Source organism: Drosophila mauritiana, chromosome 2R (genome assembly GCF_004382145.1).
Source record: "Drosophila mauritiana strain mau12 chromosome 2R, ASM438214v1, whole genome shotgun sequence".
NCBI lineage: Eukaryota > Metazoa > Arthropoda > Insecta > Diptera > Drosophilidae > Drosophila > Drosophila mauritiana.
The window spans coordinates 11,475,597-11,501,659 of NC_046668.1; the positions used below are offsets into that span (position 1 = coordinate 11,475,597).

At 45.9% G+C, this 26,063-nt stretch overlaps 1 protein-coding gene across 1 annotated transcript; it reads right to left on the minus strand.

Annotated features, from left to right (window-relative positions):
- Nucleotides 1–1,544: 1,544 nt before the first annotated feature.
- On the minus strand, nucleotides 1,545–25,857 carry LOC117137479 (tyrosine-protein kinase RYK). Its single transcript, XM_033298956.1, has 11 exons — nucleotides 25,382–25,857; nucleotides 18,788–19,654; nucleotides 14,297–14,424; nucleotides 13,998–14,235; nucleotides 13,758–13,926; nucleotides 13,539–13,696; nucleotides 13,317–13,462; nucleotides 5,126–5,562; nucleotides 4,868–5,008; nucleotides 4,475–4,771; nucleotides 1,545–4,385 (listed from the first exon to the last, which is right to left on the minus strand). The coding sequence occupies exons 2-11, from the start codon at nucleotides 18,906–18,908 to the stop codon at nucleotides 4,274–4,276; spliced, it is 1,947 nt and encodes a 648-aa protein (XP_033154847.1). The 5' UTR covers nucleotides 18,909–19,654; nucleotides 25,382–25,857; the 3' UTR covers nucleotides 1,545–4,273.
- Nucleotides 25,858–26,063: the final 206 nt, after the last annotated feature.

The window sequence follows — 26,063 nt, forward strand, 5'->3', positions numbered from 1 at the left end:
CATCATCATCATGAATATTTAACATGTAAAATGACTTGACTTACACGGAGTTAAGCAACAAATAGTTTGTTTTTAATACTTCTGTTTAAATTGTTTAAGCTTTAGTTGTTATAAGTATTGTTATATATATATATATATATCTGATCTATTGAATTCCTTCCTTACTTTTAAATTAAGCTCCTTCGTAGTGTGCAAAACAAATTATATATAAGCCCCATCTAATTCGGCGATCTTATCAAGGCAACCAGCCGCATATCGATGGGACAGACGTGCTCATAATGCGTCAACTAATTGCTCATTAATTCCCACACATGATTTCCAATTCAATCAGACTCGGCTAATTACAAAACTTAATCCCGTGGAACGGACGTCACCCCCCAAACACCTGTTGATGCATATGTATATGCGTATATCCGCGTTGTAGACTTCCGCTTCCCGCACTTCCGGTTTCCCATTTTCCTCTTACGCAGGGCCAACGATGTTGTTGCAAGGCAAACTTGGGTCCGGATTTTCCCATTTAGTTTGTTTTGTTTTCCGATTCCAATTTTTTTTGCCGGCTCAAAGGCAAACACATAACGCAGCGGCAAACCCCCGCTGGACACGCCACCCCCCCTCTAGTGGGGCTGCCACTCAAAGTTTTGTCGTTTGGAGGATGGCAGAAAAAGCGAATGTCCAGTGACAGCTACCAACAAGAGAAAAGCGATTCAGTCCACACGGCATACATTCAACACAATGGGTATATGGCATATTTGAATACTCTTTTTATAGTGAAAAGTATATTTTTGGCGAAGCTAACTAAATACTTACCATCAAATAGTGCTGCTAATTTAAACATCAAGGATGCCAAGAAATGTATTTTCTTTATGCATTTAAAAAAATCATTTACAATATAGTAAGTTCCTGTATTGCTTATAAGTCCCCACTTATGAAAAAGCTAACTAATTCTGTTTAGATACGCTTTAACAACTAACGATATTGTAGTTTTTTTTATTTTCCCGATATAGGGTATATGCAGTTCGATACCCTGTCCTAAAATTATTCGTAATTAGAGCGGCACAAACGCAGCCCATCAAGAAAGGGTAGCATGGGGTCAGCAAATGCGCATCGCTCAGTTTTTGACACGCACGGCAAATATGTTTTTCTGGCTCGAAGGATAGCGGACCCTGTCCAGGAGCGGTTCAATAAAACCAAGAGCGCATGGATCCATACTTTTACTTACCTTATCACAGTTTAACATCATAAAAAGCACTAAATAATATTGTTTGTTATGTAAATATAGCACTCAGTTCATTTAATGCGCCCCTTTAGGCGCGCGTCCTTGAACCGCTCCTGTTGTGTGCGAACGTGCCCTCGCATGGAATGGATGTGGTCCGTCCAGCGGCTCCGCCCCACAGCCCTTGATGCATCCTGATTTTTTCTTTGGACTGCCCCCCATTATACAAACCCGTCAGTTGATTAATAAAGCACTGGGATTGCTCGATTGCAATTTGTTTTTTTTTTATGATTCAAAAGGAACATTTAATTTATTTGCTTTGTTTTTTTGTTTGTTTTGTTTCCGAGTTTTTCTGTTTCTTCTGTTTTTCGTTTCCGGCTGCCGCTCTTCACAAAAATTGAATTTCTGCTTAAGGTTGTCGTTCTGGTTCTTAGCTTTATCTTGGTGCCACGCCCACTTAGAATAGCGTTCGAATAGATAGAGGGGGTGGGGTCTCAAAGGTGTCGGTGTGTTTTGAGTATTCTGAGTGTTTCGAGTGTTGCGAGTGTTTGTGTGTCTTAGCAGATATTCCTTCTTCATTTCGTTTCTAGACGAAAACACATTAGTTTCGAGTTTTTGTATACACATACAATCATACGCTAGAGTATATCTAAAAGTAGGATACAGGGATACATCTATATAGAGTTAAAGAGTGAGACATATGTAGAGTGAATGACAACTTGTTTTGCTTTGTGGTTTCTAGGCTTCCGCTGTGTGAGTGTGTGTGTGTATGGTTGTGTGTGAGTGTGCGTCTGGTTGTGTGTGTTTTAGCCCCTTCCTTCCGGGCTTTACACGTTTGCTGGTATTGGGGTTGCTTTTCCTCTTAATAGCCTTTACAGTTAGTTTTCAATTTGACGACAAAATATACGTTTAGTCATAGACATACACTCACGTACACATATATAAACATGAAACACATTCAGTTAGTTATAGTAGTGGGCTGCTCCTTTGATTCAAGAGCTCCGTCTCCTTAGCTTTATAATATATTTAAAGTTCTGCTCGTCCCCCCGGGTTATCTTTAATTGTTCGGTGTTCGTGTGGGTGTTTTCTGTGAGTGTGCTGAGTTTAGTTGGCTGCCTGGCAGCCTTTTTGGGGATATTTATTAAATGCAGAGAGCTTTGATAGTTTACAGTTCAGTATTTGCTTAGTAACGTTTCCATAGTCGAGTGCGAAGCTTAAGAATAAACAATATCGGAGATGGCTTACGTAGCTAGACGAATAAGCAGCTGCTGGTTTGGAACTATTTTCTATTTCGACCTTAGTTAATTCGGTGCGTGACTGGTTGTTGTGTTCGTATTTGCATTTCTTGCAGATTCTTTTTTCTTTGATTACTACGGAGAACATTTAAACTACGTTTAAGTGGCGGCCTTTAGCTATTTATTAATTGGAAAATATTTTGGGATGGTTGAAGCTGCCTTCCCCATTGAATAAATCATCTCCAATGTCTTCTGGCACATCCACTTCCCCATCCCATTGCACTTTCCAAGTCTTCTGGGGGTTGTGGGTGGTTTTTTGGGGCTTGACAACTTTAAGTTGCCGCCTGAGTTGGCTAACGGAAAGGCAAATTAATACATAACTCTTAGGAAATGGATACAGAGATAGAAACAGAAACAGAAACAATTTCTGGCTAATTCAACTAAAAGGCGTACACAAACAGCAAGGACGTCTTAAGCTGGAGATTTTGGCTCGGATTGGGGTCAAGTGACAGTTTGAGAAGCGAACGCAGACACTCACAAGTGCACTGAGCGAAAACCCAGCTGCATATTGCATATTTCATGGCGCATCCTGCCAGAAGCGGAGCTTATTCCCCTGTCCTTTGACTTTGAAATAATTGAGCAACGAAACGATTGCGACAAGTTTCTCCGAAACTGAATTAGTGCGTTATACGAGCAAGTCGGGGACACGTTGTGAAGGATTAAGGGATGCAGGGCAGTCTGGGGTTAAGGTGCTAAGGGAGCTCTATGCAAGCGAGTGTGTTGTTGTGTTTGTGGTCGTGGGTGTGAATAATGTTCATCGGTTGTTTGCCATCGGTTTAACATTTGCTCTTTTTGCTTTTCACCTGATTCAGATTCTGTTTTGAACTTCCTCCCTTATGACATACGCAATAGTAATAATAATAATCAAGGTAAATAAATATATCGCATTCGTAACAATCTCGAGGACAACATTCGTGAACAAAAGATTCCGCATCCTGTTGTCGCATCTCTTCCCGTTCAATCCTTCGTCCTGTGCTTACACTCTACACACATTCAATAAAATATGCACATCAATAATTCACATTCATTTATCATTTAAGGTTCGTGTATGTGTCTGTGTGTTGCTGTGAGTTTCGCCGCGTGTGAGTGTTTGTTATTCAATTGCTAACTACTTAAATGTCAGTTTTATCTAACGCTTAACCCACATTCCGCTTGGGGGGCCAGTTCGACCCGGGCCCTGTGTCAACGGGTTGGAAAATGATAGCTTTTCTATTGTTGGGTGGACCTCAGTTGCTATTTGACTTTTGACTTGCTTTGATGCATGGCCTTCAGTGTGCATCACGCATACGCAGTGTGGCTACTTCGGAGTGGGATTGAACTTTAAGGCCAGAAAATGGCATCACTCATACGCCGTGTGGCCTTAAAGCATTCGATGTTCATTTGTGCGCACTAGCTGGCATATATATCGCTCATACGCAGTGTGGCCCATGTTAATATACCTTGTTAGCATACCTTTGTGATATATCTCTTGAGGCAGTTTCCGTGATGTTAAGCTACATGATAATTTAACTGCTTTTATTAATTTTAATAGTTATTCTCAACTCATTGAGGTCCACCCCAGTGTACTGGTGTGTGTATATGCGTGTGCTTACGTATCTGAAGTTAGCTGGCTTTCAGTGTAATTGGTTTTGCGCCAAACTCTAACAGGTAAATTCACATTTAATCTCACATTTAAAATGCAAAAGTTTCAATTAATTTATTTTGGGCTTCGCTCCGCTTGACTCCACCTGGATACCGCTCATCCGTCGTCAGTCCTTCGTCTCGCTTAGATGTACATGCCCAGATCCGCATGGAAGTCCTGCAGATACGATAGCAACTGTGAGGGCGTAGGTCGCTGTTTGGCCTCGCAGTGCCAGCAGCAGTTCATAACCGTAAAGCTAAGGGTTGTTCAATGTGCAAGGGAAGAGAGTGAAATTTGTATTTATATTTTTCGTAAATTCAGCAATATTTTCCAGGGGCTACTTACAATTCATCTGGGCAGTTGACGGGCTGCTCCAGCCGGAAGCCGGCAGCCAAGTAATTGGTAAGCTCGAATATATCCACCTCCTCGTGCGGCATCTGGGCCAGAGTGACCAGTTCCCAGTAGGTCACGCCCAAGGCCCACACGTCGCCCTGGGTGGCATAGACCCGCTTCTGGAGCGATTCCAGCGACAGCCACTTCAGCGGGCGATTCTCATTGTCGCCAAGACAGTCGTAGTCGTCTGGGAAGAGATCGCGGGATAGGGCGCTATCGCAGATCTTCACATAGGACTCTTCGTCAAGGCTGGAAAAAAAGTGGGATAAAATAATAGTAATGGTAATGATGGTATTTTCTTAGGTTTAAGCCCAAAAGGGAATGTGGTATATTATGAATACTCACTAGCAATTGCGTGTGGCAATGTCCTTGTGAACGATTCCCAGGGAGTGCAGATAGGCCAATCCCTTGGTGATGTGCAGCCCAAACTCAACCAGTTGGCGCGTACTCAATGCTGTGCTCGATTCCCGCGACTTTTGCAAGTACCTTAAATAATAAGAATGTGATTTAAGAATTAAAAATTTCGGCTCTAAGAGTATCTAAGATGGTTTGATATATAGATATGTCTTTAGAGATTTCCCACACCTTCCATTTTGTACTTACATCTTGAGATTGCCCTTGGACGGATGGGGATAGGCAATCTCCGGCGGACCCGGCAGCTCCGTGTTGGCCAGCAGCGGTGCCAGGATGTGCTGGTGACTGACGCCAATAAGCAGGGAGGCGTCCTGCAGCAGGCATGCCACCTGGGTGAGCGAAGCGCCATCGATGACGGTCTTTACGAGCGCCTCGCAGGACTCGCCCAGCTTGCCGGCATAGATCCGGCCGAAGGTGCCCTCCTTGACCAGCTCCTCGTAGCTGAGGGCACCGGGCTGGACGCTGGGTATCCGTCGCAGGCGCTGGTTACCCTTCTCCCCGTGACTGGCCATGGTGATGGTGCTGCCGGTGGGGATGCCACCAAAAAGGCTTAGGCTGCCACTTCCGCTGGTGCAGTTGCCATTGCCGTTGCTTCGGATGCTCTTCGGCGTCGACAGGCTGCAAGGCTGAAAGCAAAAATTAATGAAATTAATTTAAAGCTAAATAAATAAACATAATAACAAACCACTGGCATTGTTATAGTCCTAATTAATGTTTGCTTATTGTACTGGATTTAAATTTATACAGTTTATGCACACACACTTCATTATTATGGTCCTTTTTTCAAGCGAATCGAAATGTTGGAAATGTATATTGACATTAAAATTATTCACTCAACTTGCCACATGTATTAAACGCTATTTAAGCATTGAATTTATAAAATTTGGTGTGATTGCACCCAACACACAACACACAAAGCTATTAATAATAAATTCAGCAATTAATATATAAGCAGTGAATGTGCAACGTGCGTGTGAAAATTCGAGTATCCAAAACGAGGGGCGGCGTACTCCCCACCCCTGTTTAGATGACTTTGATCCAATATTGCAATCAAGATTACTTCGAGAAGGGGTTTCCGCTCAAGTAAGCTGCTCAGTGGCAGGACACTCGAGTCGAGGAAACTGTATAAATTTCCATATTTCCGTGCCCCATCTAATTTGGGCCAACTAAGGACCCTTCGCCACCCGAGAGTCCCCCCCCCCCCCCAAAAAAAAAGGCCAACTGGCAAGGACTTTGGCAACAGAAACAGCAATTTCAGCTGCCGGATTTGCATCTTTCGACTTGCATCCGTTTACCGTTAGTCATGCACTCGGCTACGCTCCTCCGTTCATTCATTTTAATGAATTGAGTTCCGTTTCCGCTCCAAGGCACTCCCACATCTTCTTCAGCTATAATTTAGCCGCTCGACTCCCCACCCAACCGCTCGCTTGTCTTACAGCATGAATAATTTATTGGCTGGCAAAAAAGCTTTAATTCGCCGAGCATTATGTTTGCACAGCCGTCGGTGGAGGGGGGAGGGGCGGTTGAATTTTCCGTAGCTGGAACTGGGGAGCTCAGCTGTAGGAAATTGCGAACTCGTCTTGGGCAAACAAAGTCTGCTGCCAGATAACCAGAAGTCGGCTATGGAATGGGGCTAGCAGAGCACACCAACTCGGTTCGCCCGCTTAAATTTCAGCCTACACAGCACATTTATTCCCGCACAACATGAAACAGTTGGCCAAAACGAAAAATAGATAACAAAAAAAGAACTGAGAGAAACTCGGTCTAATAAACACAAGAAAAATCAGCACAACTCCCTCGGAAATCTGCATAACTGCGGCCGAGTTCAAGTGGATCCGAGTGGCTTTTCCCTGGACACTAAATCTCCATCAGCTTTCAGGAGCAGGAGCTGCGGGAGGATCAGTAGCTGGAGCAGCAGGTGGATGGCGTTTTTATTAAAAGCCACCTACGGCAATATGCGGGAATTATATTATTTGGTGTGGTCTGACAACAGCTCCCGCAAAAGGCAGGACAAAAGAACACGACCGCCGCGAGGAAGCCAAACGACACAATTGCAGCACATTCGCAACAGCCACAGCGACAAAAGGCAATAAAAACAATAGTTGGCTGCCTTTTGTTAGTGAATTTCATTTCATTATTGCCTTCATTGCCACTTTCCTGAAGGGGGCTGCCCCCGATGTCCTGCTGCCCGCCTGCGATTCCTGCTGTTTGTCCTTTATTGTGTTTGTCGTGCTGCCGTTGCTGCTGTTGCCGCCGCGTTTGCTGCTGCTTTTGGCCCACAAAGAAAATTCAATTAAAACGCAACAATATCGCACTCCATCATCAAAGCTGTCCCGCCGCGTGGGATGAGAAAGTGGACGAGGAGCTCCTGCGGCTGGCTGCGATTGGTCAACTGGTGGGGCATGATGTCCTGGCTGAGCCATAAATCCTCAGAGGTTCACATGCAAAGGCGCCCCTTTCGCCCATCCAGAGATCCAGATTGTCTGGCAGACCTTGAACCTGTCTGGTTTCATTGCGAGTCCTGGCCGCATCCCGAATCCTTTGTGGCATGTCTTAAAGCTCTGGCAGAATGCGTTAATGAGCCCCGTTCAAAGGTAATTAGAATTTGATTGGTCGGCTCAGCATTAAATGACGAAAATGCAATTGAAAAGAGTTAACTTCTTATTAAAGAAATCTGGGAATTTAAATTAAAATTGCTTTGTAGCCTGTAAACAAATTCTTGGCAAGTCGTTTTACTTAATTGACATTAATATACATATTTCGTGTACTTAAAGTGACTTCTAACCTCTTCAATAAACAAATTAAATCTCTTCAGCATTCCTAGAATCATTACTAATCGCCCTTTTATCAATCTTGCAACTTTTCCAAAGCACTTCGAGTGGCTTAGCAAATAGTTTAAGGACACAGTTCAGTTTAAAATAAACCAATTGTGCACTTCAATTGACTTGTGCTCTCTTGGCTTTATTGCTCTCAAACTTGGCTGATTGTCATTGAGGAAATACTTCAGATATTCCTCTGTGTGAGCTGGCCAATAAATGCGAAAAATGTCAGTAAAATTAAAACGAAATTGGGCCAATGTTTGTTGCCAATAAATAAGGAGGGGGCAATGGATTTTATAGGAGTGCTGCCTCCACCCAGTTTAAATTGCAAATGAAAATGTTCATTTCGGCTTTCGATATTAAATGCGGATGTCAAACGACGGGGCATTATTGCTTGCCATTTCATTTGAAATTCGAAATGGCCAAGAAGGCCAAAAATAACTGCCAATTGCCAAATGGCCTCGACCATTTTTGGATCGTGATACGATGGGCATGTGGAGCTTGGATTTCGAAACGCAATTTGCAGCTGGGCGTCAAGGATACGACTAGATAGCTGTTTGAGGACAGGATTGCAGCAGCTGCTGCTGCTGCTGCTGCTGCTGCTTGGTTGTTGTGACATTTCTAATGACAACCGGGGTGAAAAGGGGGCGGTGCTGGGTCCTGGCTGTGTCCTGCAAATGACGTAAGCACAAACAACGAAACACACACGACTTGACAGGCGTCTGATTTGCTTATGTCACTTGCAGCTCTATGGCTGCCCGCAGCAACAACAACCGCAACCATCGTCGCCGCTCCACCGCTCCTCCACTGCACTTCTACACCGCCCCCGCCACGCCCCCGTCGTCCGACCAATCCCGCTTGTAATTAAAAACGCTTGATGACAATTTTGCCAGAACGTCGCCCGTCAGCACGTCACTTGCCGGCAAACCGAAGCTGCAGTCCAACTTTTTGGCAAGCAGCCGAGGGAAATGCAGCACAACATTTTCACACAATTTTCCAACACCGCACAGTGGGCCGGGTGGGCGTAAATATTTTAATGAAGTCTCACCGCGGCAACTTTCGTGTTGGGCAACCTCGAACAAAATTCGGTGGGAAACTTTTCTTTTAAAACAAAACGATAGAGAGAAATTTAAAAGTGCAGTCTGTTATACATTAATTAATTAACCAAAATATCGAGTAAGGTTATAAATTAAATTCGTACAAACTCAACGATTCTGTGCATCCAAAAGTATCAAAATAAATGCATAAAGCGAGCTATTGAGGTATACAAAATTGAATGCTACTTAGCTTTTCAGACTATTTATACACTTTTATTTGTATTGCGTTAATAACTGAACTCGAATTTCTCCAGGCATTGTTTGAAAACCACTGTGCCAAAAAATTGTTGACACAAAATGCAACTATGCAAAATGCTGCTGACGCTGTTGCTATGTTGTGTGCAGCACTTTCTGCGTTATTTTCCAACTAGCAGCACTGAATTTTACTTTAGTCGGGCAATGACAGCATTTTGTACGTATCACGTATACGACCTGTCGCCTTCTCCTAATAAGCCATGGCAGTGAAGTGGAACCAGATGAAAAGCTGGCTGCCAGGTGGAGCTGACAGTGCGTCCTGCACGCCGTTGGCTCAATTATATTTCAATTTACCTGACAACAAGTCTTTTGGCCATTTTGGTACCCCCTCCCCTCCCGCTTTCCCCTGGGGAAAAGCCTTTAATCAAGGTGGAAAGCCTCTCTGTCTGACTTTTCCCTCAGCCTTTCCCATTTTTTTTCCGACCCAACTAACTGAACTCTCATTATTTTCGCATTTGCATGGCCGATGCTGCCAGGACAAACTGTGTGTGCCTTCTAATTTGCCGGCACCAACTAATTTGAATTTCGTTTGATTTATGGCTGATCGATTTGGCCATGGCCCGAACCGCCGCCACACCCCTCGCCATCCTTTGATGCATGGCATTTTGATGAGTCGACCTCGTTAGGCCCGTCGTTTAATAAGCGTTTTTGGGGCAACCAAAAAGGTTCTTTCGCCTAATGCATAATTGAAGAGGGGAAGATGTCGGCTGGCCGGCGTTTTACTGGTTTCTAATTAAAGGTGGCGCATACTTAACCAAAGTCGCCGCTTACACGCACTTAATCACGCATAATTGCCTTTCAATTAGCCATTGCGTGCTCTGGCCACGCCCCAAGGTACTCACCTGTCTGAAGCCCCTTCCGCCACTTCCCTCTATTTCCACCTCCACCTTTTGGCTCAGCATTTAATAATGCGGTTGCACAATTTACACATGTCCCACACGGATTTCCATTGATTTTCTCGGTTTGTTGACTTTGCAAATTAAATTAATTTGCTATTGACTGGTCTGCAGTTTGGCTCAGTTCGTTGCTCCCAAGAATGGTGCTTTAAGTGGCCAATGGAATCTGTCAATTAAAGCTGAAGGCGCCCATTTTAATGGAGAAGTCTTGTACTCTAATTCGTTTTCGGTGATTTCCATGTTGCGCCAACGCAAAAAGTAAAGTGCAGTGTGTAAACGGCGCCCCAAGGCAAAGGGGTTGGGGCAGCCCCTGATCTTTGGTCCTTCGACCACAAAGGAAAATCGGAACAAAAGAAACATCCGCCACTTCCGTTTGTCTCTCCTGCGGCTGACAGGAAGCAATCAATATAGTGTAATGCCAGACAAAAGCATCCGCCGCAGTTTGCCTGACCAAAGGGGAATCCCCAGTGGATGGAGCATGGCTGAGAGTTGAGCGACTTGAAAAAATATCGACCGACGTTTGGGTAATTTGTCAACCTTTGGCGACGGCTTTTGTTCGCCGGCTTAACCCCTTGGATTCGTCACCTGGCTGGTCACATACCACGACGCCCATTAACTGTCATTTCCCCTATTCAACCTCTACCCAAGTTTTGTTCCGAATGTAAGTAATGCCTTTTAATCAAAAGCAACAACAGTAGTAAATCCATAAATGGTTTACGTGTCGCCGACTTTCACTGGGCGTAGAACTCCCTAGGCCTTGATAGTCAGCTCCCCTTTTCCCTGAACATCCCCCCGTGGAGCTTGACTTCACCCCCTGCTGAGTAGGTTGATTTACAAATTTCTTTAATGGGGCGACAACAACATTTTTAATTAGCACCTGTTCCTGCTGCTGCTCAGGTTAGTCCGCCATTTGTCGATCCAGTAATCTCCATAAAACAGGAGGACATGCTCGCAGTTCCGTGGAAATTAATTTCCAACTTTTCTTGGCTCCTCGCCTCGTAATTTCCTCCGTGGTGCGAGTACAAGTACTTCGACAACTTTCACCCTAATGATGCCATTCAAATGCGTGGCACGATGTTCCCGGCTTCTCTTAACCCATTACATTCTGGGTTCCTTTCGCTCTGATTCCACTGTTTGCTACAGTTCCCTTTCTCTCGCTCTTTCTTCTTCCAGCTGATCCAATATACTAATGCCTCTGTTTAGATTCAGTTTCAATGCCTGCTGGATCTACGGAACATTGCGCATCCGCCCTGTTGTCCTTACTTTTAGCAGCCCCGTTGGAATTTGCCTTTTGTTGTTGGTGCTGCAATAATATTTTGCAAGTGTTTCTAAACAAGCACAAAGTCATGTTTCAACAGCTGTAGTCTGGTTTCTGTTCGCTGCTGTTTTTATTGTTATGTGCCACTACTTCCCTTACTTCCCACACTTCCACCCCTAGCACCCCCTTTGCAACCCCACCATTGTAACTGCTTTTTGCTAAACTTTCGCTGCACATTAAAGCAATTTGGTCGACGTTTATAGACTGATTTAATAGAATGCAAAGGAGTGGGAAGAGGGGATGGCTCCACACCCAAATGAGATATTTCCACACAAATGAACAGAGCCAGACCTCGAATGTGTGTGTGTGTGGGTGCGTAAAGTATCTGTGTGCAATTGGATATAATTGTTTGACTAAATGAGTGCGTTCGCCTCTTGTTTGTGCCCCCAAATGTGCCATACTTCGCTTAACGCTCACACATGGCCAAAAGCCTGGCCAAAAGCAAAAGGGGGAGCTGGGGTGCAGAGGATCCTTTGGATAGCGAGCTGAACATAACGGAACAACAATAATTATGGCAAGCACTCTCACCCTCCAACCGCATCCCCACTTCCACCTCCACTCCGCATCCACTTTAATTTCGGTGGAAGGGGATATATGTGTATGTCCTGAAGAGAGTGCGAGTGGGATGGAGTATGGCGAGAGGGGGACGGAGAATACATTTAATTCCCAGCCGTCTGCTTCGATGCGTGCATCCTTCCACTAGATAGAGGCGGATCCAAATGGATATGACTCTTGACATTGTGTGTGGCCCGATAGCCGTGTAAGTGGGTGGAGGAGCAGCTCTTGCCACCGATTCCATCTGCGATTGGAGGCTGTTCCCATAATGAGCATGGAATGGAAGTCTAAACAAACAGGAATCGCTGGGCAAACAAGCGGCGGATCAGGCCAAAGGAGACGAATTAAGCTGAACACATAAAAATCCCCTCCAGTATCCAAGGAAATTGAATATTTAATTATGGGTCGATGGAAATTGCGTTAGAACTTGGTGACGAAAATGGGCCAGACATCATGACGGTAGGCTATGGAGTACGACTAGAAAAAAGCAGAGTGGGTCCCGGGAATGTTTACAAGGACAACAATTGAAAGAGGCTGCTAAATAATTTATTCCAATTTGGCAGAGATTTCCTAGACACCAAGAAGTTAACTTGGCTCGAAAGAAATGCTAATGTTCTCCCTAGAGGGAGGAGTGCTTTTAAAGAGGGAGCGTAAGACTTCAACTCCCAAGTTGATGGAAAATAATCCCAGTGCTTTGGATGGAACCCTAATGGTTTGGTTCATTCAGTGGTTAGTTTGGATTTAGTTTTCTAAATTTAGCCCAGGGGTATTCACTGCCTAAAATTCAGTGGATTGGAAGCAACAACTGAGATAAACAGGGCCAGACTGTCTGCGTTTCAGTGAATGGAGTACCTTTCGCTTATCTAGGCGGACATTCCACCTCCTTCCTCGAGAGACTCACATGCTCCGCCTCTCGAGGCACTGGGTTTGTGTGTCGCCTTCACCTTCGCCCAGCTTCCACTTCCACTTCCACTTCCCACCTGCCACATGAAGTACGTGAGCGCCACACGAAAGTTCCCCCCTTCGAAATCAGACCCAGACATCCAGACATCCTCGAGGGGAGCGGGTGGGAAAAGCCGCATATTTATGAATGGCTCTTGTTTCGAGTTTAACGCACTACGGGAGCTTTATCAGCTCGTAAATATAAATTAGAATTTAATTTTTATCGTCGAGGAAAGGTGGCTAAAGGGGGGTTGGGAGCGGGTCCTCCGCCTGGGGAGCAATCGAGTGGTCCTTGGCACAAATTAGAGGGTAGTCCTGGCAACAGGGAAGCGCAGTCTGCTTCAAGGGTATCTCCATTTCCATTTGCGCCTGCCACGTGTCGTAATATATCAAAGGCTTTGATTTCGCAGTGGACCCCGGTCCGAATCCCCATTTCCAATCCAATCAAGCCCCTGGGATAGTCGATAGTGGGTTAGATAGTGGATCCACGGCACTCACCTGGGTCAGTTGCGAGGAGGCGTAGTAGGAAATCCTCGAGGGACAGATCGACTCTGGCTTCGAGTAAATCGTCTCTGCGGTCTGTTCGAGGTTCATGGGCAGCAGGGCGGTGGCATACGGCGTGGGGGTGGGTGAGCTCCGGAAACCTGTGGATTGGTCGAGGGAGTGCCAGGGGGAGTTGGTTAGGGGTCATCCGAGTGGGCGAGTGGGTAATGAACTTACGGTCGAATATGCTGCACGACTTTTTGCTGTCCGCAGGGTATTTGTTGAGGCTGGCAATGGTCGCATAGGATCCCGTGGCACTCGGCGGTCTTCCCAGGGGATCCAGTCGGATGAACACGTTTTGGTGGCTGCCATAAGCTGCGGTGGTGAAACTGGTGCTAAAAAAGGGGATGAGTGTTAATGGAGTGGTATGGCGATTGGGGGTGGCAGATAACCCACTGTAGCGAGTCCTGGCGAAGCTGTTTGCGCGCCCTCACATACATCATGCTGGCCACTAGTCCCACGGCCAAAACCAAACCCAGAGCACAGGCGGCGGCACTGAGGAGGGCGGGTCCTTGGGAGGGGGCGTGGGCTGGCGCCGGCGATTGATTGGGCTCAGGTGAGATGCCTACGAAACGGATGTCCGATGAGTGATGGATAAGTGGGCGTGGGCGATGATGGAGTTCTGGGTGTACTCACCTTTGGCGCAGATCTTATTGCGCTTGAAGTGGAGCCGGGTGTCGTTGAATCGAGGAGGAGCACGCACCACCATGTTGACATTGACGGGCATCTGTAGGCTCGCATTTCCGGTGCAGGGCAGGTAAACCAGGAAGGACTCGATCTCCTGTGGAACCAGACCCTTGTGCGGAATGCTCAGCGTGGGCGTGCCCAGTGCCTCCTGGTCGTTGTTATACTCAATACTAATGGCGTATGGCAGCTGATCGAGAGTGGAATGGTTAATTATCGCAGGTTCTAGATGACTGCTCCTGGTTACTCACTGGGTAGGCAATCAGACTCTGCCAGGAAAACTCCAGCTCATGGACATCCGCGGGCACTGGGACGGTGAAGTGCATTGCGTATGTGTTGATGGCTCCCTCGTGCACATAGAACAGGTCCGCCTCGAGTCCTGCGGGGATGAAAGAACCAACAGGATATATAGTGAGAGAGCTGCGGATGCGGATGCACTGCAGACGTAAAGCGAAAGTTTCCCCGCAATTTGCTGGGCACACCCACTCCATTTGAGCCGGAGATTCTTTCCGCTGAGCAAACTTTGTGCATTTGCTGTTTACACTCCCCTCGAGCGTTTCTCTCTACCATTAAGCGGAAATTGATTTTCTCAGTGGAAAGGGATGGTTAAAAGGGGGGCAACACTAGGTGACAATGCTGGTGGGTAAACAAAGCCCAAGACACAATAATAATCGAAATCGAATCCGTCACCAGCAGGCGAGGAAGCAAGGAGAGTCTCGAGTTCTTCTTCAGGACGAAACGAGGAGCGACAGGCGTCCTGGGGGAAGCTGTTCGGGCTGGAGATATTAAAAGGTGTCAACTGCGACTGCTTCATCATAGAACGGAGTAGCATTGGCGGGCTCAGGAGTCCTGGAGTGTCCTGATCTTTCCCACTCTCCATTCGAATTGCCCACCCGCTGGCATTGAAAGACGAGCTGCTTGAGTTAAAACGACGTGAAATTAAATTTCTTCATCCGCTTTTATTGTTGCTCTTCCTATTTCTATTCGACATCCCCCTTTTGGGGGGAGGGGCGTATTATTTACTCCACGGGATCAGGCTAAGTTCGCTATTCACCAGAGTGGGAAGGAGTGGCATGCCGGGTGTTTACCCGCTTCAAGTTCGAGCTGCTGCTGCTTGGTGCTCCGACTCCGCCGGATGTTGAATGTAGCAATTCCGCTTCCGGCGGACTGAGCGAGGGGATGATTGGCGCAGGACGAAACCGCCTGCATTTAGGATAGAACAAAGCGCTCGCTAGCTGCTTAAAACAATTTTAAATCCAATTACAGAACAAGAAAAAGCATTTTTCGTTAGCTTTCATCCTGCTCTCAGCTTCATCTACATCTTCAGACTGATTCTCCCCACCAGCTCAGCTTTCTATGCGCTTTCCACTTTTCTTTTACCATTTTCACATTTCTGGCTTGTTTTTGAGTCCCAAATTGCTTTGCTCCCCGTCGCGTTTTTAACCTGGCTCTCTGAGTGGGCCAAGTGCACCACTTTCCTACCTACTGCCCCACGAAACTTCTTTGAGCTGGTGAAAAAACACAAACATAACCCCAAAGTGCTTCCCATCAAATATGCACAAACACGGAAAAGGACAATGTCCCCCTCTCATCCTGTGCCTTTCTATCTATCCGTTCTGTCCTTTCTCTCTCACGAAGTTTTAGGCAGGAGGCATTTGAATAAATGACTGTCTCAATTAATTCAGCTCTGATTTCTGGGATGTCGCAGCTGCTCCACCACTCCATTCTCTTAGCCCGTGTAATGCCTGTCACCTCGATTGGCTTCACTGGGGAGCACAATCCTGAATTGCACTTTAAGCAGCATCAATTGGCAGTTCTCACCCTCTTGCGCAAGTTCATCCTGCTCCTGGTGGATATCTTCCCATCAGACCCCTTTCCCTTGCAGTGTTAAACTTTACTCGTCTTTCATATCACGGTGCCGCCAACTTTGCCTGCGAAAGTTTCGCTGCTTTCATGAAGGCTCCTTTCTTCTTGGCTCTCTTCTGGATATTCCCTCCTTTAAGACCTCTTCTTCCAGACCCGGTAATACCACTCCCACTCCCATGTGTCTTGCCTCCCTGGCCATAATTATAATTCCTGCCATTGCGATTGTCTGAATGACTCCGCCGCGCACACGTGACGCTGCAACCGCAACTCATATTCTCATGGATGGGGAAATGGGGCTCCAGAGATGGGGACAAAGTGGAGTGAAGGCCAAAGAGTGGCAGAAACTGGCTGGCTAAGGTGAATCCCAGTTCCACGCTAGTTCTGCAGTCTCACATTGCCAACCAGAGGAGACACTATTTGCATAAGAGATTACGGGGGTAATTAGTGTCATTAGTTGGGAGAGTGCACTCCAGCCCCCAGCCCCCAACCCGCAACCACCTCTTCCGATCTCAGGGAAGTGCAGGATCCCCTCGTCGCTGATTAAGCCTGTTCCTGCTAATTGTCCCATGAATCAGAGATGAGGATTGCCCACTCAATTGGCACAGTTTTTGATTGCCTCTCCCCGAATCCCCCCCCTGATTTTGGAGCAATAAAGACGGATTCCAGATGCCAAGCCACCCTTGAAAAGAAACATGTAACAGGGGGTAAATTAATGTGCGGATTTCGGACTGTTTTCTATTCATTAAAAATAATTTTCTTTTGCATTAACTTTTCATTCGCAGGGAAGTATCAGACCTTACCCGCCGAAGGTTGTGGTCCACCCTCAGGGTGGGGCACTTGGAAGCTGGTCCGAGGGGATCGGGTGGCAAGGAAAAAGTGTGCACATCAAAGCGAAACTTGTTGAAATTGCATTTTTACGCACCCTTGAACAGGAAAGTCTTCAGCGGAAGGACGGAAGGGCGGAAGGGGGAGTGGCTGTGTCGGTGGCAACGGGGAAAATGGTTCGTTGCTGGGACAACACATCCAAATTGAACTCGGAGGCGGAAAATCTCCAACAAAAGCGCAGAAAATATTTAATTTTAATGCTTTCGACACTTCATCGAAGGGATTGGGTGTCACGGGAGGGGAAGCTCGGGGTTTCGGCTGTGACAATTGATACGAAATGGGAAGAAAGCAATGAACTTTGTTTACTCTTCTACAAGAAAGTCGCCGGAGAAGCCGAAAAGTGCACAACAAATGGTCGGAAGAAAAACCCTCATTTCCATGTGGGAAATGCAGCCAGAGAGTCCAGGAAAAGTTGGCTTGCATGAAATGGGGACTAGTTCGTGCATCCGTGACGAGCCTTCCACATGAAGAAACTCCCATGGAGACCGAAAAGCAGCGGAGGATGAAAGGGAAATGAGGTGGAAGTCTAAGGGAAAATCATGCACAGGAATTTTTCATCTGGAGTGTGAGATGGGAGAAAAAGAAGGAGGAGGATGAGGGTCAGTTTGTTTGATTTCATGCTGCTTGTTAATTTTCAAATCGAAACAACTCGGAGGGTGGCAGGCATCCCGAATGGAATGAAACGGATGGGAAATATTCCAGGGGTGTTAACTGGTCGTTAGAAACATAACGAGCTTTTAGAAATGATGGCGGGAACTCCAAGAGGAGAAGGGAGGAAGCTTGAAAAGAATCTTCGCCAGAAAGGAAATGGCGAGGAGCACCAAACAAAGTGAAAGCGTCTCTGGAAATGTCGCTAATGAAATCCGATTTGCATGGGGATAAATAGTTGAAATGGCGGACAAGTTGTTTATAAAGTGCAATTGCCAGGAAAGAGCCCACTTGCCCCATTGAACCGGATGCATTTGAATGGCCTGAAGGCGGGATTGATGGATGTCAGATGGTGGCAATAATTGGATGCAGCACAGCTCACTCATCCATCAATCTAGTATCCATCTCACCATCCATTTGACTGTGGATTACTTTTACGCCATCAACTAATTGAAGAGCCCTGATTTGGCAACTGGGAAGCGGAGTGGAGTGGATGGAACCTGCATAATGAGATGGAAGCATTTATGCTCCAATTACAGCTAAGTGCCGGAAAATGCTGTGACCAGCTAAACATCGAGTGATGGAGTAGCGACCGCGAACTAGGCCAGTTTCCATGCCTTTCCGTCGGAGTTTCCACTCCACTCCCACCTCCACCTCCATTCCCATTCCTGGGATCCATTAATCAATCTGAGGAGCAGGAAAATCGCGAGCCAAACGACAAGCACGAGGCCATTCCTCCTTAGCGCGTCTATGAAATCCGTGTAACTCCCATCTGGAGGAGTGGGCTGGGCGGTGGAACTTGGCCTTGGCTCGATCTGGAGCCGGCGCCATCAATAACGAGAATTCGCGTGGAGCAACAAACGGAAAAACAAGAAAACAAACAGGGAACGGCGAGCACGGAAAACATGGAAATGTGGGGAGGCAAAGGAAATGTTCGAGGGAAACGGAAAACGGGGGAAAGCTACTTGCAGCTGTCAGCAAGGTGAAGGTGGGTGGTTTAGGCCCAGCGGAAATCGATTTGTGTGCGATTTGTTTTGGTTTCGCCCACTAAGTATGCCCATATAATTCCACCTCCCCTCATCCCTCCGGCAACAACCTTTCTTTAATGGTCAACTATAATTTCGGAACTATTAATGACTGTGACATGGTCGCCGACTTCGGGGACTGTTTGTGTTTTCGTGTTCAGGGATCAATGAATTTGTCCTGTCGCACTTCGGCCTCCAACTATTAATCATAGATCCTGGATAGGGGAGTCCTGCTCGTGGAGTGGGTGTGCCGATGTATCGGTCCCCCAATAGAGGTTTCATTAATGGATTAGGAAGCGGAACTGAGACTGGACTTACCCATCAGTTTCATCACCTCGTGGTGGCTGATGAAAATGTTCAGATAGCCGCTGACCGAAGTGGAAATGGTTAGGCATAGGAGCAGGATCGGGAGGGGCGGCTTCAGAGGAAGGAGTTTCATGGTGGAGCGGGGTTTGTTTAGTGGGTGCCGCGAGGAGTCAATAAATTGTCAGAGCATGTGTCGCCGCAAGTGGCGAACATTTCCACAGTTTCCACAGCTCCACTTCGTCCGGATGCTCCCCTTTGACAGCCAATCTCAATGTGTTGCCATTGATGCGTAGCTTTCAGGGGGAGTTGGGGCTGGGTTTCCGGGGTGAAGTTTCCTGGTGCTGAGTTTAATTCGGCTGCCAGTTTCTCCTGCCTTGGTGATGGTTGTCAGTGGCTGGTGCCACAAACAGAGACTCAGAACCAGAACAGATCCCAAGCTCTCGAATAAGCGTTAAAATCAAATTCCAGCTGCTGCTAACTGTTCCGGCTGGAAGTGGGAACGAGATGGCCAGAAAGGGGTCTGTCTGCCAAATTTGGGAACTTTTCAGCCTCGGCTTCCGCTGGCTACTCCCCTCAATCCCCTCCAGCAGTCTGTTTCGGAGCAACTTTTCCGTTTTCAGTTTTGTTTTGCTGCGGTTGCTGTTGCTGGTGGCTTCCTCCGCCGCCTTTTTGCATCTGTGTGTCCGAATTTGGCCCAGACTGAGTTCGGTTGGCCTTTATTGGCTGAGCTCCTGTCAACTGGCCCTGCTTTCCTCTTTCGGCTGTGTTGTTTTGTGGCTATCGCCTGTCACTTTGTCCACTTTTCTGCTGCTGGTCACTCCATGTTCCTTGCTCCAGAGGCCTTCCTCCTCCGATTTCTTCCTCGTTTATCCACAGTTCCTGTTGGTTAAAAAGTGATTTGATTTAGTGCAAATCAGACTGCAGAAAGAAGTAAAGTTGACAAAAGAAGATGCGTTTATGGAGATGGGGATTTCCCAATTGGAGGACTAAGTAGTGAGGGTGTATATGTGATGATGTGTAAACAATTTGTAAAATCAAAATAAAAGTTTCTCCCCTGCAAAAGTAATTAGAAAGTTGCAAAAAGATTAACAGCTTAGGGGTTCCGAGGGAGATCCATCTTAACTTTCCATAAAGTAACTGACTTACATCGCATATGAGTTGGTGGTTGGAAATTGCCGGCGCTTTAATAAATTTGTGGCAGTATTTATGGGTTTGTTTGGCATAAATTATGAACTGGAAAAGGGAACAAGTTTTGGCTTTGGAAATGTTTGTGGTTCAAGTGGTTCAGGTGGTTTTCCCCCTGCTCATTGTTGTTTGGTCTACGTGTTTATTCAGCTGTCCCGCCCCATTCCCCCTCATCCTTGCGGGTTATCCTTGCTGGTTGCGTGTGCAGGTAACCCGAATGGAATGCCAACTGCACTGGAGGAGGAAGGTGGGTCAAAGTGCAAGGGGCGGTGGCCGGTGGGAGATGGGTGGGGCATCGTGGGCATGGCAATGGAACCGGGACAGACGAGTACTCCCGAAATGAAATTGTTGCCAAGAAGCAACCAAAACTGCTTCTATCTCCATGGTAAACTTTTTCCCACTTGGCTTTTGCTTTTTGCTCACAGCTCCTCTCGCTTTTCCCCATTTTCTGGCCGCAATAAAAATCGAAATCAGAAAAGTTTGTTGCCTTCAATTTTCGATTTCTCCTTTTTGCGTTGGAGCATTTTTGGAATTTTAAAGTTTCATCAGCAGCAGATAGTTTCCCAGCCGATGGATGCAATTCCCGAGCTTAACCAAAGAATCTTGCGGTCTTTTTAATTAAACTTATCTGCGCCCAAAAGAGCGCCGCGGGTTGGCAAGTGAATCACTTGATTAAGGGCCAGATCATCAGCACATCTAGCCACCATCCACATCAGCCCCATCATCATCACCTTTATCACCATGAAAGGGAGTCAAGGAGCAGAGGCAGCCGCATCTGCAGATGGAAAACACGAGTTCTCCGGCTTTCGAAGTCATTCAGCGAGTGCATTAATAATTCAAAAGACAAATAAACGAAGGAAATGTGTGTCTTTGGTTGTGTGTTTTCCAAGGGGAGCTCAGTGTAACTGATTTAAATGGAGCAGCAGACAAACATTGAGCAGGGTGCACTTCCTGAAGGGGGCGACCGATGGGGAAACGGGCCCATCATTCGTAGCAATCATCATCTTAGTCGATAGCATATTAACTACATCAACTCAATCATAATCATGATGGTAGGAAGCGGGGATGCAGCCAAGAGCAAAGTAAGTTTCCTTCGAGCATTTTCTGCTTACTCACACGCATCATCTGTCAGTCTGCCACGCCTCCGAATCCATCCATCCATCCTGCCAACCAACCTTCTCCTCCCGGCAAGTGACAAATTGAGCATTGGCCGTTGTTTCTGCAGCCGAAGGGAAAGATCGCAAAGGATGAGCCACGAATGGATGAGTTCGCGGTGGGTAAAAGTTTTCAATTACTCGGGGGAAAATAGGCGGCTGAAGCTGGAGCCGTAATGAATAATAATCTTTGCCGCTCTGCCTGCATCATTTTTCCCCAGCTAATATTTATCGATGTGTATTATTTTCCGCCACCCTGAGCCCGGCCTAGATTGAAAAGGCTTTCGCATCGGTGGTTGGGGGATATGGTGCCTCGGGCTCCTCCCGGACTCGTTTCAATTATAAAATGGCTTTCGCTTCTAATTGAATCGTGAGCTAGAGTCGGGCTGAGTTAATATTTTATTTCCACCGATTGCTCCTTCTCCTCCAGCCATCTCCATCTTTTCGAGCTCTGTTTGCTTAGCGTTTCCAGTTGCTCGGTTCCTCCACCCGACCCTAAATGCCCTGTCATGGCTTTAGCCCACCCACTTCACGCCCACCTCCGCAATACCCATTCCCCATTTCCCAGCTCCCAGCTCCGAACTCCCAATCCCATTTGTTGTCGCTTGGGATGGGAAAACAGCCGCGGGGCATTTCGTAGTAGCAACCAAACTCTGGCATACCCCCGACTTCTATATAACTGATGATAAACAGCCGAATGTGGCAGGATATCCATCTCCTTGGCTATTAAAACTCCGATGGAATCTATTTTGGCCAACAAAAACAAAAACAAATTTCGCATTTGAGTAATGCGAGTGGCCAAAATTAAAGTAAACTGAAACTCAAATGGAGTTTCGCCCTCGGCATTGATTGGGCGCCGAATGAGAATAGTTTTTCCGCCCCCAATAAAATATCGAATTGCATTCCTTGTCATCCCCGTGGCCATCCCCATTCACCTAATGTATACAGTTTCTCTATGATTGTGTCCTTAGTTAGTAACGTGTTCATTAGTAAATTGTTATTCATTTAATCGTATGCAATGAAGAGTTGTATGCAAGTAGGAAACATTCAAATTTGGGCTTAAATTTCCTTTTGTTTATCTGTCCGTTCGCATGTCCTTATGTCCGTATAAGAGCTTAAAAAAAACTACACATTTTTTAAAAACAATATATGGAATCTAGAATCTAGCTTAAAAAAAAACTACACATTTTTAAAAAACAATATATGGTGAATATCGTTATTTTCTGCAGATAAATTCTCATTGTCAAAAGATGTCTCTACCCTCCAACAGGTGGCGCTTTTTAAATATTTATTTGTGATTATTTGAAACAAATATTTATTTCAATTTGCCAAATGTTATTTTTTGAGTGCACATTAATTTGGCGAATAAACAACCGCGCCGAACCTCATTAAATTGGCGTAAATATTTGAAAATGGACTCCAACTGGAAAAATGGATTTCGGCAATACAATGCGAAATTTTCGCGCTGACCGGACAAATTGTTGCCCATAAATTTTGATAACTGATTAAAAGTAACGAGCGACAGTTTGCCATGTTTACCTGGCATTACCTGAGTATTGTTGTATATTTAATGGCGAATTGCTGGCGAATGTTGTCCCAACAATTGGCAATTGCACCACGCAACCACCCCCTCTGTGCGATGGCCAAAAACAGCCTGGCCTAATGTCCAAAATGTTCGCCGGACTGGCTAATTTGTGCAGGCAATTAATTTACATTACAACAGGAGGAGGTGGCGGGAAAATGTCGGGACGATTTGTTCCATTTTGTTTAATTTTGTTGCTGCGCTCTACTGAACTAACGATTTTCGGCCAAACATGTGCGCCAAATATATTTATCCGAAATGCCAGTAACCCGCATAAAAGACATTCATGTTTGCGGCGAAATTGAGCATTAGTGTCTAGCCTGGCTAAGCAATTAAATTCAGAATTTGTGCTATTTGGGATGATGACAGTTTCCACTTAATGTGGGGCTACTCTAATTACTTTTGTAATTATTGTTACCATAAATTAGGAACATTATTGATCTTTAACTTGCCAAATTGGCGTTAAAATATCCAAGCTGTTTGCAGCGTTCATTTATCCTTGGAAATTATGTCACAATTTTAGCAATTCCAGATTATTTAGTTTACTTTCCTTCAGCAAATGTTTACAATGCAGTGAAGGGGAAATCTTAATAGCATTTTAATTATTTTTGCTGTTTCATTTTTAATGGCTTGTCAAACTGCACAAACAAATGTGCATACATGCAAATCGAAAATGCAAATCTCATTTATTTTTGCAACAGTTTCAGTGATTGTTTATTGTAAAAATGTGGCAAGTTAAAAGCTTAAATCCAACCAGAAATTCGTAGAAATACAAATAAAAGTTCTTTTGTTTATAGGTCCTTTAGATATTTAAGAGATTATTTCAAAAGTAGCGGGTATCTGTTAGTCGAGGTTTATAGCGTGCTTTCTTGTCCTGTACTGCCATTGTGTTTAAAAACGGAAAAATAAACAGTTTCATACAGAGGTCATAATTTAAAGGTAAGACCTAAAGATCTAACCGCATTGTGGATTCCCTACTCCGCACAGCCGGGTAAACAGAATGAGGGCTTTCAAGGATGCTCGTCTGCATGCAAGCGAGTGTCTAGTAAATAACCCCATAATGACCATCTCGCATATCCAGTTGCCAGTTGGCTGATCCACAGGAACACAGGACTGCGCCACGCCACTGGGCAGCCGGCCATTTAACATGAAATACAACCTCAATTACGTTTTACGAGTTTAACTCAACACCGTGCGGTTGTCTGATGGGAATTTTCAATATTATGTGGCGTAAATTTATGGTGCCAAGTGACACAAGCCGGGCTATGCGAAAACACCCGAAAGGGAGGGACTTTTATCTCCGCTGAAGTATCTCGACGACAGTCAGGACCCTCGTTTTAAAGCCCCTCCAAGTGACGTGGGCAACGAAAACGACATGCCGCCCAACTCCCCAGACAATGGGGCAATAATCATTGATTTATGGCTGTCGTTTCGGTTATTAAAATGATATTTTCCCCGGCTCGTGCGAAAATCTGACTGGCAACGACATCTGAGCCGGCTATCTGGGTCAAAACAGGACTGACGGAGACCGCTTTTTACAGTTTTATGCCCCTAATTGAAACATCAAGCCGAGTGTCCCGCAATCGAGCGCTAAAAGCGTGCCTAATCTATGCATATTCGCCCAAAGACCCCTAATCAGGGGCCGAGGCATAAAAAACCGGGCTAAAAGCGAAACTGTGGCCCGCACTTAGGCCAACTTTTAGTTTCACTTTGTGCCTCCTTTGTTGCGCTGCTCCCGCCCACTTAGCCATTCAATCAACGTAGGCTGTCGTGTCGAGGCGTTGGCGTGCACTGAGTGGTCCGGTCGGTGGGTTGATGGGTTGGGAGTGGGACTGGGATTGGGATGGGGGCACTGGCCCAAAGGTCTGCAGGGTGGTTGGGTGGTGCTAAGTGTCGGGCCAGCCCATTTAGAGCTGCCCAAGCGCAACGAGAGATTTGCATTTTCAGCTTTATTCCTCTCCATTTAGGCGGGGTACTCCTCGAATGCCTGGGTATATCGGTTTTTTTAAGAACTATTGTTAAAGTGCTGACCCCATTAAACTGATTTACTGATTTCCTAAGGCCACTTGTTCTTAGAATAAAATAAGGAAATATTTCTACTTAAAAGTTTGGTGGTAACTAACATTCTTTCTTACAAGTTTTTACTAACTTTACTTAATCGCACTTTATTTGCCCAATGTGCAAAACTGTAGCTACCATTGAGATGTGGCATCGTAAAGATATTCTATTTTATTTAAATTTTAAGTGAGATTTTTTTTATCTTTACCCTTAATTTTTCACGTTACCCTGTAACCTTAAGGCACATTCAAAAGCCATTAAATATTTTCAAATAAGTGCATTCTATGCTATTTTTCAACATGTTCATATTTTTTTGGCTGTCCACTTGGGGCTTTCATTACTTTTTATTGCCTACTTTCGAGCGTCCCAAGGAAAGGGCCATCATTCTCACACATTGCAATTAGTGTCAGTCCGCCCTCGCAAGTTCACTCAGTCACGCAATGTGACACCATAAAAAAAGGAACTGAAAAGCATATATATATATATATGTGTGTGTAAGATGGTTGGGGTCGAGCACAATTATTTATTTAGTTCCGGTCGAGAGTTTGAAGTGGGTGCGATTCCTTGTGACGGGTTCAAGCGGGTGTTGAAATCGGTCAGAGCGAACAAAACACATTAAATGCTTACTTATATCACCGGGCAATCAGCTTTACGCCTGTCGACCGATCCGGAACACTGGGCGGGCTGATGTGAATCCGCAGCTTAATCCTTTTAGTTCTGCTGGCCAGTTGGCATCACACTGATGCGGAATCGTGTGGGATTATTGCACTTGTGATTAGCGGAAATTGCATATATCAGCACTGAAACTCCGAGCACTTAATGCCCCATTTAAGCCGTGTCAACATGCAGGGGCAACGCGAAACAATTTTGTCGACGGCCGGGCTTTTCTTTATTAATGATTCGGTTTTGCGGTACGCGAACCTCGCAGGAACCACGAAGCTACGCTTGTGTTGTTTGCTGTTGTTTGGACGGAGAATTTCGCTTTTTCCCTCGAAGCACACGCACACACTCACGCACGCACGCTATTTTCCACAGTTTTCCGGCGGTGGAAAGTCCTCGACGACCGTGTGTTTCGAATAGTGGCGAGCGACTGAAGACCGACGAAAAGTCCTACGTCGGGAGTCCTTGACTCCGGTGCTCATTTCCACGAATTGGCCACGACAAAAGGACTCGGCTCTGCTGTGGGCACATGCGCAGGATTTTCGGTTTCCGGTGGGTGGGTTGGTGCTCCCAAAATGCCGGCAGTAAATTGGGTGGCCGCAGGGGGTTGGGTGCGGATTTTAGTTCCGGAGAAAGGACAATTGTTTGT